At 36.1% G+C, this 12,081-nt stretch overlaps 1 protein-coding gene across 1 annotated transcript; it reads left to right on the top strand.

The window, feature by feature from the left end:
• Nucleotides 1-69: 69 nt before the first annotated feature.
• On the top strand, nt 70-10,738 carry LOC136800129 (tetratricopeptide repeat protein 4-like). Its single transcript, XM_067056741.1, has 10 exons — nt 70-245; nt 4,076-4,190; nt 5,273-5,434; nt 5,774-5,919; nt 6,455-6,511; nt 7,125-7,211; nt 7,541-7,752; nt 8,494-8,575; nt 9,027-9,109; nt 10,449-10,738. The coding sequence occupies exons 1-10, from the start codon at nt 180-182 to the stop codon at nt 10,546-10,548; spliced, it is 1,110 nt and encodes a 369-aa protein (XP_066912842.1). The 5' UTR covers nt 70-179; the 3' UTR covers nt 10,549-10,738.
• The last annotated feature ends 1,343 nt before the right edge of the window (nt 10,739-12,081 follow it).

Here is a 12,081-nt window from a genome sequence, read left to right as displayed (position 1 = left end):
AGAGAAGTTTTCAAAACGGCCGTAAAAATCTACACGCTTTCAAAACATTCTATTGTAAATAAATCCAGTGAAATGGGTTTGTTATTAAACAATTTTTTTCAAAATGGCGGACGCACGTGATCTTTACAAAGGTAAAACGTCAGATCAAATTCGAGAAGAACTTGATGAATTTATAGAGAATGTCAAAGAAAAAGAACAAAGATTACAAATACGACGGTGGGCTTACCTCTGAGAATGTCGATGAGGTAAAAATTTCCAGTTTTCCACTTGTTTTGGTATATTTTTCCTCATGTTTTCTAGCTATTTATTTATTAGTCTGCTGGAGGGAGGAGTGAGTTAGTTATTTCGGATCGCCCAAAGTTACCTTCATTTTTTTCTTATCCACGGATCGCTGATAGTCACTCCGGAATGGGACGGGGGTTCGGTTATTATCAGTTAGGGTCAGTGTTGGACTTGTCACAATATAGGGCCGAAGGCCCTCCTTAGAGGGGCACTCCATACCGTGAGAGTGGGTAACTTGCATCAGAGGAGGCTAACATGCATAGCCCTCAAATGAATGACCTGTCTGGTCATTAAAATACAACTACGCAGAGCTCTGCTCGCAACTCTACTCTACCATTTTTGTTTTGATTTAAGTTTGTATTTTTATAATGACCAGACAGGTCATGCATTTGAGGGCTATGCATGTTAGCCTCCACTGATGCAAGTTACCCACTCTCACGGTACCCAGTGACTAAACATAGGGCTTTTAGGAGCACCAGTAGGGTTGAGAGTTCCACCTATTTATAGAGAATACACCTTTCCCGCCCGTAATTGAGAGTTCCACCTATTTATAGAGAATACACCTTTCCCGTAATTCAAATTTCTCAGTAATGGCCCGGGAAAATGTGCGCTCCACCGTTGTGTATAAAATTGTTTGGGAGGTAAAAAACGCGTTTTTGCCTGCGAGGGGTTAGGGAAAGTGGGATTTGACATTTGAGCCTCTAACTTTTGACAGCGACCTTCTTTTGGCAAAATATTTTCAGGGTGGTATAATATCATGAATAGATTGAACATACTAAAATTTGAGGGGATTTTGTTCGACAGAACTTAAGAAAAGTTAAAAAAACCAAGGGAACGCAGGCAAAAACGGGTTTGTTTACCTCCAGAGACCAAACGGTGGAGAGCATCAAAATAATGCGCGCGCATTAGTCAGTTACATCAAAATGCCTCGAAAATGTCAATATGAAAATTGCGTAATCAGAGAACGTATGCCTCACTCATTATAAAAAGGCCGAGACAAACTTTCAATAATTGGATTGTAACATCGAGTTAAGTCTCTTTTGTTAAGTCACCAGGGGGGTAAATAAAACAGACCTTGATACTCGGGTGAAACAAGGCATGTCCCAAATATATTTGGCGTGACGCGCATCGCTTCTAATTATTCCTTAACGTTCATATATAGCTCAAAAGAATCATATCAAGGAGCGGATTTTGAAAAGTGCTTGGTCAGAAATTTGCATTAAGCCAATCTCAAGATATCGGTAAAAAATTGATTTTGGCGTTATAAAATACATCGAAAAAACACGTTATAAGTAAGATTCAAATGACGTTATTATCGAAAAACACCGATAACGAAGCGAACAATAAAATATAATTAGGGAGTGGTCAGAAAGTAACTACTAGGGGGGGTGGAGGATTCTAGGGGAGGGTTCCAAAATTTTTTGAGGGCTTAGGGGGGATTTCAAATTTTTTTTGAGGGTTCAGGGGGGGTTCCAAATCTTTTGGGCAACTCAAGAGAAAATGTAGGAAGTCTAAGTTCATAGTTTCACGTTTCAAGATTTCAAAAAATTTTCGGCTTGACGACAACTCTGAATTTATTTTATTGGATATATGTACATGTCATACTAACATTATTTGGGCATCATCGCCTTGCCCTTTTGGTTTGTAGCATTGAGCTAGATGAGGGAAGTAGATTAGTAGCTTTCACAGCTCATCAGAGTGGTTTGAAAAAATACTTTTTAGAAAGAAATTTGTCAAAACAAAGTGTCTTTTAGCTAAAATGGTGCTGAAAAACATCAAAATTCTTTCCCGTCGGCGCAAACCATGGTTGTGCCTCCTTAGTCTCTACTAATATCTTATAAATTACATACACAGAGCTTTGACAGACCCTGGAAAAATATAGGTTTATAGGAAAATTTCAAACTCAGAGAATTTTAGGTTCTCGAGTACCTGATCTTCAAAATTTTCTCCCTTCGGGCCAACCATGGTGGCCCTTCAGGATATTTTGAGTAATTGAGATGCCTCCCTAATGTAGGGAGATTGTGTATCAGGGAAAATAAGCCGTAATTTTCTCCCAAAACTTAGGGAAACTCAGAGAAAATAACTCGTTGATTCTTATTTTAACCCTGGACAATACCTTTAGGAGATCACACTACCATTTTGATTGACGTTTACACCACGGATTTTTTTCTTTTGTTTACTTCGGAGAAATTCCGTCGTAACCATGGAAAATCCCGTGGTGTAAACGTCAATCAAAATGGTAGATCTCCTAAAGGACTATACTCAACTTTACAGGGCTAAACTATCTCCCTTACCTAATTTTGACATGTCATACAAACAAATAATACTCTTTGTACCGCATCTGTATGAATTCTTTTTTTGCGTAAAAATTTTTCTAGTAGGTGGGGGGGTGCGAAAAAATATTGGGCCTTGTGAGGGGGGGTTCGAAATTTTTTTCCAGGCTAGGGGAGGGGGGCAAAAGTTTTTTGGGATTTTTCAAAATATCCTCCACTCCCCCTAGTAGATACTTTCTGACCACTCCCTTACCCTTTCCAAATAAACCTCTTCGGTGGCGAGCGTAGTCTACTCTGACGTAATTGTAAAATTTATGTGATGGGAGTTTGACATAGTAATGTAATGTTGTTTGGGGAATTATGAAGTTCTCTGGAATTTCGATTGCATTTATTCAGGTTGATTTTTTATGACTTCTAATGGTACTTTTTCTAATGAGTTTGATCAGGTTTGATTACTCTGTTCTCACACTTATGTCTTTTTTTTTCGCGTCCTTTTCCGTGATTACTTTTATTTATATTTTTAAAGACAAGTAAGAAGGCATATTGATGTAACTGTTAGTTTTAAGAATTACTGGAAAGGTGCATTGCCAGTTCGGTATAATATGTTATGAATTGAGTGATTTTGCTGTGCGTCGATGACTCAACGGATAAGGTGTTGGAAAATAATTTGAGTGGAGTAATTTGTTATTCAATAGACCGTCGATTTTCCTAAACAGTTTTAGTACTGTGGAAATTCATTCAAGTACGACAAAGATATTTCTGCATTGGTTCTCCTCCATAACTTAATTTTTTATTTCTCAATGTTTTGTGCGCGTCTATCGGCTCGTTATATGTATTGTCTTTGTCTCGCCTTGGTCCCTTGGTCCCTTTGTGAATTTGTATTGCATTGCATTTGTCTTTGGGACCATTCAAAAAGTACGTACGCTCGTAAATGGCAAATTTTTTACTCCCCCTCCCCCTTGTACGCTTTTGTATGCTTTATGTGTACCCCCCCCCCCCCTTCAGCGTACGTACGCTTTTTAGTACACCCCCTAACCAAAGTCGAAACTTGAAACTCTTGTAACAGTAGAATAGATGTAGGTATCCAATCATATTTATAACAAAGTCTCAAGAAATTAAAAGAATCTATAAGATGAACAAAAATACCAAAGGAGAAATGAAAAAATAACAATCGCAAAAGCAATTTTTTGATGTGAAAATATTTTTGCGTTTTTCTCTCAAAAGAGACAGTTTAGGAAAAGTTACGAGCATACTTACTTCTCCTCGAGGACCCCCCATCCCCCTCGTACGCTTTTGGGAGTAGCCCCTCCCCCTCTCGAGCGTACGTAGTTTTTGAATGGTCCCTTTGTTGTCTTTACTTTTTTGAATCTAACGAAAATCACACAGAAATCAAGTGAAATGATCATACAATAATGTATGATAACACCAAAGCCTTGTATTAGTTCCAACACGTTTTCTTACCGCCAAAATTGAAACATATCATCATTTCCTATTGAAATATGAAATTTATTTTTTCTTAGGAACTTTTGTTGAACCCAGCTTTTATGAATGAAGCACCCACACAGGAACAGATTGATAGATCACCAGCTTTACAAGCACTTCAGAAAATTAAATATGACGAAGAAAATCCTGAGGGTTTGAATTTTTTTTTTAATCAAATTTTATTGTGATACCTTAACTAACCCTTTTTTACCAGTGGGTATTTTAAATCACCCTGCCACTTTTTTTGTGTAGAACTCTCTGAAAAAACTTTCAGGGAATTTTTTCAATTCATCAATCTTCAAAATTAGGGGGATTTTAAAAAAACTTTTAGAAATGTTAAATTTTTGAGAAGACTTCATTTTAACAAAGAAGGTTCTCTCGAGTTTGTAATAAATATACATTAAAAAAATAATATACAGTCACGGGGGCACTCGATTTCTAAACGACGGCATGTGCCGTCAAAATAATAGCTCTCAAAATCGGACCCTTACAAAGCAGCCCTTGAGCAGTGAAAATGTGCCCTTGGGTTAGAGTGCATTTCTTCCGAGTGTTTCTAACCCTCACAGGTAGTCAGACCATATAAGTGCCCCCCCCCCCTAAATAAACAAACAGGCCCGTTTTTCTTGCCAAGACTTGCCAAGACTGGCTGGACTTAATTATATCTTGGCTGTTCTATTCCTTTCTCCATTGTATATTTTTTTGGTACAAATTTCAGCCAATCCATATACCTTAAGGGAAGAAATTTTCGCGGGAACTTAATTTCGCGGTTGGTCAAATTATTTTTTTTCGCGGGAATTTAATTTCGCGGTTCAGCGATTTTTGAAAAATTCGCGGGAATTTAATTTCGCGGTTGCAGGATATTTTTGGACAAAATCGTTATTAAATAAGCAAAAAAACCTGTTTTAGGCTTGAAATAGTACGAATTTGGGGGAATGTGTGAAATAAATTAAATTTCGCGGGAATTTAATTTCGCGGATTGACGATTTTGTAAAATTTCGCGGGAACTTAATTTCGCGGTTTTAGGTAAAATCCGCGAAAACCGCGAAATTTTCTTCCCGCGAAAATTTCTTCCCTTAAGGTATTATAGGTTTTTAAAAAATTCAAAGAGTTCTGGTGATCACGAGCCTGACCAAGGGCCAGGCTCGTTTAATTTGAACAAGATCTGATATCATCGAGCACTCTTGGCAGATAGAAGAAAATAGACTTGTAAAACTATCAAAATGAACTTCTTTCAGCATGTGCACTGTCACACAAAGAAGATGGAAATTATCATTTTCAACGGAAAGAATACAGAAAAGCAATCACAGCCTACACTGAAGGCCTCAAACAAAAACATGATGATGAACCACTTAAAGCTGTATTGTTAACCAATCGCGCTGCAGCTAATTTCCATTTAGGTACGTTCAATTTTTAGGTAATTGCAAAATTTTATGGGATTTATTTTCGTGAATCAACATTTTGCAAAAATTTCGCGTGGATTTAATTGCAGCTTAAATAAGTTCAAAATGACCATCAAAACGTGAGTTTTTTAGCAAATGTACAGTTTATTTTTAAGCGGGAATTAGATCTGAGAAATATCGTCTAGATTTGATTACATAAGTCAGCCATCTGACGCGATTTCGCAAGTTTTATTTTCGTGAAATAAGAAAAAATCCGCTAAAACGCGAAATTAATCACGTAAAAATTACTCTGATTAGAGATTGATACCTAAAGATACTACTGTATTTTTATTCTAGGAAATAACAGGACAGCTTTGAATGATGCAATAGCTGCGTTGAAATATAAACCAGGCCACATGAAAGCCATCATACGTGGTGCGATCGCTTGTTTTGATATGGAAAAATATGAAGAATGTGTAACGTGGTGTGAAAGAGGCCTTAAGATATCTTTTCATTCTGTTTATGTGTCACGTGGTGTGAAAGAGGCCTTAAGATATCTTTTCATTCTATTTGTGTGTAACGTGGTGTAAAAGAGGCCTTAAGATATCTTTTCATTCTATATGTGTGTAACGTGGTGTAAAAGAGGCCTTATTAGAAGAAACAATCTGAACTTGGGTATTATTTGTGTTGCTTGTTTGAAATTATATCACGATAGATGGAGGAGTTTTCAAGATTATGAACATGATTTTGATTTCGAACAATCTTAGAGAAGCACTTAAAGAAAGCCCTCCCTGTTACAGTTTACTCTCTCTTATTCGATCTGCAAGGGATCAATGACATTCTTCGAATTACAGAAAGATTCGAATTACAGAGAGTATTTTATAACTTTATTTATTACTTTCTAACAATATTTTAGTTCGAATTACAGAAAGATTTTTGGAAGAGGTTCGAACTAGAGAGAGTTGACTGTAATTTCCTTTTCGTAATTTTTATTCCGACAATACAGACTAAAATGATTTACCTTAACTGACAACACACGTTGATGCTAAGGAACAGAAGTTGATTAACTATAAAAAGAAAGCTATACATCAAAAGGTATTTTAATTTGACATTACTTAATTAACCCCGTCTACGCTTCTTCATACGCTTTCCTATGGTCTTGAAAACAGAATATTAACCCTGATTCGATCTTCAAGGGATTAAAACTTTTCTTCGAATAAGAGAAAGATTCGAATTATAGAGAGCATCTTATACTACTTTCCATCTGAGGGGATCAATGTTTAGCTTCGAATTATAAAGTTTGAATTAATGAAAGTTGCTGCATGTGTCATTAAAAAATTGTAGAAAGTTTATATAAGGCGAATGATAAAAAAATTTTTGTTTCCGGAATGCGGGTGAAGGAAAAAAGTTATCATGCGGCCGGCCGGAAAATAGTTTTTTTTACTATTTTTGATAATTTATGGCTCATTGAAATAGAGTTTAAGAATAACTTTTATGTATAAACACAGCATAAATTATGCCCTAAATTACAACAAGTACGGACTACTAACGAACGAAAGTTTGCGGCCGGGTCAGAAAAAAAAAATTTTTCACCCGGCCGGTTTCCGGAAACAAGAAATTTTTTTTGTTTCGCCTAATGTGAAAGATTTCTTCTGCGAAACAATGTTAAGCTCCAATCTATTCAAATTCGGTTACATATTTTTTGCAGAAACAAAAAGAACGTGATGAGAGGAAACAAAATATGAAACAATTCAATGATCTTCAGAGAAGAAAGAAAATGATGGACGCAATGAAGGTACCATATTGGGCTTTTACAGAAAAAAATTGAATGTGGGGGAGGGTAACATTTTTCAATAACATCTTCTGGAAATTTACACCCCCTCCCCCCGCGAACATCATGACTTTTGACCCCCTGGACATTCAGAATTACCCTTAAACAGACCAAAATTACCCCGAAACAGAGCAATTTACCCCCCCCCCCGGACAAGGTAAATTATGTAAATTTTCACTACCCCCATTCACTATCTTTGGGAAACTATATCCTCCACTCCCTCCCCCATGTATGGAAATTTATATAACTCAACATTTGGTGTAAGACACCAAATTTCCTTATCTAATTTTCAGGAAAGAGCTGTCACATTCTATAGCAAAGATAGAGAAGAAGAACTCGACTCGAACGAACATGAAGCAACCTTAGAACATCTCCTTTTCAAACGATCACCAAGAAGTGGTGCAATAACATTAGATGAGAACAACGAATTTCATTGGCCACTCTATCTTTTGTATCCTGAATATAACCAATCAGATTTCGTTGAAGATTGCCACGAGGATATCAGGTATGTACCTCTACTCGTAACCGTAAAAATGGCTAAACCCTCTCATTGTCACACATTGGAAAACGGCGAAAACTCTGAATAAGAAGTCCCAAACTCACATGGTATTGTTCTGGCCTTCGTTCATAGATAACTATTATTGGCGGACATAGAGGCTTTCATGTTTGCTTAAGTTACTATAATGGGATTAATTTTTGCAGGGATTAAATTTCGTTAATTTCGCGGACGGCACTATTGGGTGTCAATATTTCACGATTTTGTACCTTTTACTGTCAAATCATGCATGTTGGTTGTTGAAATACGCATTATTAGCGTACTTTGATGCCATTAAACATTCAAAAAGTATTTATTTAACATTTTTTGAGTTTTGTTGATAGAAATATTTCGCGGTTACGGTCTTTCCAAATTTCCATTGGGACTTAATTTCGCGGATGACACCGATATCTGCGAAGTTTAATCCCCGCGAAAATTAATCACATTAAAGTACGTAATTTCCGTCATGATGGAAGGAAAAGTTCGATTTACATAAGAGATCGTTTCTACAAATTGGAACGCTTGCCTCCATAATGGCGGAAATTGCATAACTTAACCAAACATGAACAACCTCTCAACCTGATAAAAAATGGAAAAATATCGGAAAGGTTCACTGTGTGTTGGTTAAATTTCACACTTTGGGTTTTCTTCCGAGAAAAAAGAATTTTCTTCACTCTGTTTTGTTACTCAATCAATACCTTCGTAATTTAGACTGTCTGATCAATTGAACGTAGTATTCTCAGAGACACCTGAATGGGATGTAGAAAAAAGTTACACGCCACCCAATGTCGAGGTAACGTGTACTACTTCTTTTGTATATCCTTTATCTATCATTTAACCACGAACAATTTTCGAATCATTCTTATAATGCAACCGACCGATCTTATATAGATTTTCGTTAGATTTAATTTGACGTTTTTACTAAGTGTTGCCAAAATAAAACTTATTGGATCAAAAATTGATTTTCGAAAAATTAAATCCACGCGAAATTTTCAAAAATTGATTTTTTGCGCAAAATATACTGTAAATATGCTGTTCTTGACGTTTACAGAGCCACTTCCGACAATTTTTTGGCTTATTCGCGAAATTTAATCTACGAGAATTTTTTTTAAATGCTGGTTCGTGAAAATTTTGCGGTTTTCTTTTTGAAATATTAATTCGATTAATAAGGAGAAATTGCTTTGTTTACTTTCTTAACTTTTCCCGATTCGAAACGTAACTGGGAGTTGTAATCTCGTTTTAAGGTTTTCTTCGAAGACACGAAACGACGGCAACTAATACGCGTTGATCCAAATGTATCGCTGAAAACAATCATTGCAGATAAAAGGTATGCTTATTATAATAATAACAACATTTTCAGCAATTGAATATACAGTCGAGTCTCCATTATTAATGTCTCCTTAACTCGAACAGGTTTTCTCGTCCCTTCAGTTAACAATGCTTGATAAGTTATTAGTACTAGTAATCGTATGGTTTGGAGGACTCGTGCAAATTACTATTCTTCTTTGTTACTCGTGATTAATTGTTAATTGCACGACAAAACATACGGTTCCGAGGTAATCGTCAGTAAATATTATATTTGGGAGAGAAAAGAATAAGGGGACAAAAGTGTCCCCCCGCCGAAGAGTGCAAAAAGTGATAATAGTGCAATTAACGATTAATCGCACTCCTCTAAACCAATCAGATTCGAGTAATTTTGCACGGCTGACGATTAGTACTAGTAATCGTATGGTTTGGAGTGCAATTAACGATTAATCACGAGTAACAAAGGAGAAAATAGTAATTTGCACGAGTCCGAAGGACGAGTGCAAATTACGGTATTTTCTCCTTTGTTACGAGTGATTAATCGTTAATTAGACGACAAAACATACGATTCCGAGGTAATCGTCAGTAAACATTCGAAAACCTCTTTTTCTTCTTTTATTTAAAAAGAAAACATTGCAGTGTAATTTTTCTTTGTTTTCAATCAAAAGAAACTATTGTAGCGTAAAATTTCTTTGTTCTTTTTTATATTGAAGAAAAAAAATGTCTTTGTTTTTTATTATATTAAGTCTCTGACACAGGACTTGGGAGAGAAAAAAATAAGGGGACAAAAGTGTCCCCCCGCCGAAGAGTGCAAAAAGTGGTAATAGTGCAATTAACGATTAATTGCACTCCTCTAAACCAATCAGATTCGAGTAATTTTGCACGGCTGACGATTACTCAAGAAATCGAAATTGTCTTAACCATCTGTAACCATTCGAATAAATTTCTATTTCCTGTGCTTGTTCGAGTTTATGGAGACTCAAAAGTATGATAGTTTAATTATATTAAAAGCAAGCGTGCACCAAAAATTGCTTGCTGAAATTAAATCAGTTTGACTGACAAGGTTGACTGGAATGGTCGACGAGAGACGTCTTGAATAGAAAAATTAAAACTATAAGGACGACTTATCTAAAGCTATAAATTTGAACACCAAGGCACTTGTATTTTCTTAAAGAAAGCGTATAAAAAACCGACCAGTGGATTTCTATTGTTCTCAAACAATAGAATCATTGTCATAAAACCCAATGAAAGTTTTTTGTTTGGTAAAAAAAAATGTGTATGAAACCAATGAAAGTGTTTTGGTAAATAAATAAAGAATTTTCCAATTAAAATTAAGATTTCGTTTTTCTTACTACTTTCAGATATCGAATCAATGGTGAATGTCCAACACTGATGATTTTGTCGAAAAATAGTGATTTTTATACAAAGACTTTTGAAAATCAAAAATTTGAAGATTTTTGAGGGTGAAAGTGGACGATTTTATTTGAAAAAATGGATGTGTGTGGTATGGAAATGTGTTATGAGCGATAATGATTTAAATGGCGCAGATGATGATATATGAACACATCTTCATGGTACTTTTTTGCAAAAAGAAGGCCATATGGTCTTGAAAAAGTTCGGAAAATTTGTAAATTCCATTATAAATTTAAATAAACCAGCTGCGCTGGAAGCTCCGGCTTAAGAGATTAAAAGATGTGAAAGATGAGCTTGTTGAGTTAGTTGTGTTAGAACGTTGCCCACAAACTGCTAATCCGAACAGATCAGGAAGCAAAGTAATAGTTCTATTGGAGAGCGAGTATGAGAAATAATCTTAACGAATAAATAAACGAATCCCGGACAATTCCCCGACCGACAATTCCCCGACGGATCATTCCCCGACCGGACAATTCCCCGACAGACAACTCCCCGACCGGACAATTCCCTGAACGGACAATTCCCCGAACGGACAATTCCCCGAACGGAAGATTCCCCGACAGACTATTCCCCGAACGGACGATTCCCCGAACGGACAATTCCCCGATTAATGAAGAACTGACAGGAGAAATCTCACGTTTTTTAATTGAAAAGGCCAAAGAAATTAATGTGAATTGTTGGGGTTTCATATTGCAGCGTTAAAATTTATACTTCTGTTTGCCCAACCTTAAACAATAAAGATAATCTTTTTCTTCCTCCCCACTCAAGGTTTATTTTTTTTTTTACACAATGGACCTTTTCAAAAAATTGTGGCTTTTTACTTTGAATAATTGATCTCTTGACTTCTGGTTCTTTTTATTGACTTTCCAACCATTGTGGAAACGATGAGCAGGTTATCCTGGATTACTTTGAAACGAATTATATAGGAGAACAACGCCGTGGGAGACGACTTCGACATAGGTTCGCCCATGCTATGTGGAACGTTCATGGCCGTGTGGAAAACAACCTTCCGCGAACGAATAACCATCTGGAGGGTTGGCATAATCGATTCAACACATTTCTTTCAATACGTCATGCTGATATTTGGAAATTTATTCAAGCACTCAAGCAAGATTCAGCTCTTCACGACCACACACGAGCTCAAGTGTTGATTGGCGCAAATCCACCCCGCCAACGCTTGGCATACAGACGTATAAATGAACGGTTAAAAACTCTTATTGAGAATTACGACAACAACGATAAGTTGAACTTTCTCCGTGGCATTGCTTATAACCTTGCTTTTTAAAGACGTGTATGTTTGTTTTATTCTTTTGTTTTTAGTGATAACCGATAACTTTCACACAAATGTAAATAGTCTTTTGTTACATATTTTCGGGAAACAAAAAGTTTGTTAATTATTCATCTGCGTATTATTAAAAAAGTTTTTTTTTCATTCATTTCAAATCAGTGAACTGTTATCAGATAGAATAATATCTCACTTTGGCTACTTCATCATCCATTCAGATTCCCTTTGTTAAAAGTGATTATTGGTCGTAAAAACAGTTTCTCAAAATCTGATGCGTGGATAAAAATCTCTTTATA

Source organism: Clytia hemisphaerica, unplaced genomic scaffold, assembly GCF_902728285.1.
Source record: "Clytia hemisphaerica strain Z4C2 unplaced genomic scaffold, Clytia hemisphaerica genome assembly, whole genome shotgun sequence".
Taxonomy (NCBI): domain Eukaryota; kingdom Metazoa; phylum Cnidaria; class Hydrozoa; order Leptothecata; family Clytiidae; genus Clytia; species Clytia hemisphaerica.
Note: the sequence above shows the minus strand (reverse complement) of the source record. Positions and strands in the feature narration are given on the sequence as shown.

Coding starts and splice junctions, on each gene's coding strand:
- LOC136800129 (XM_067056741.1), top strand. CDS start 180: ATGTCAAAGAAAAAGAACAAAGATTACAAATACGACGGTGGGCTTACC. Junction 7,212..7,540: donor AAATGATGGACGCAATGAAG/GTACCATATTGG, acceptor TCTAATTTTCAG/GAAAGAGCTGTCACATTCTA. Junction 9,110..10,448: donor ACAATCATTGCAGATAAAAG/GTATGCTTATTA, acceptor TACTACTTTCAG/ATATCGAATCAATGGTGAAT.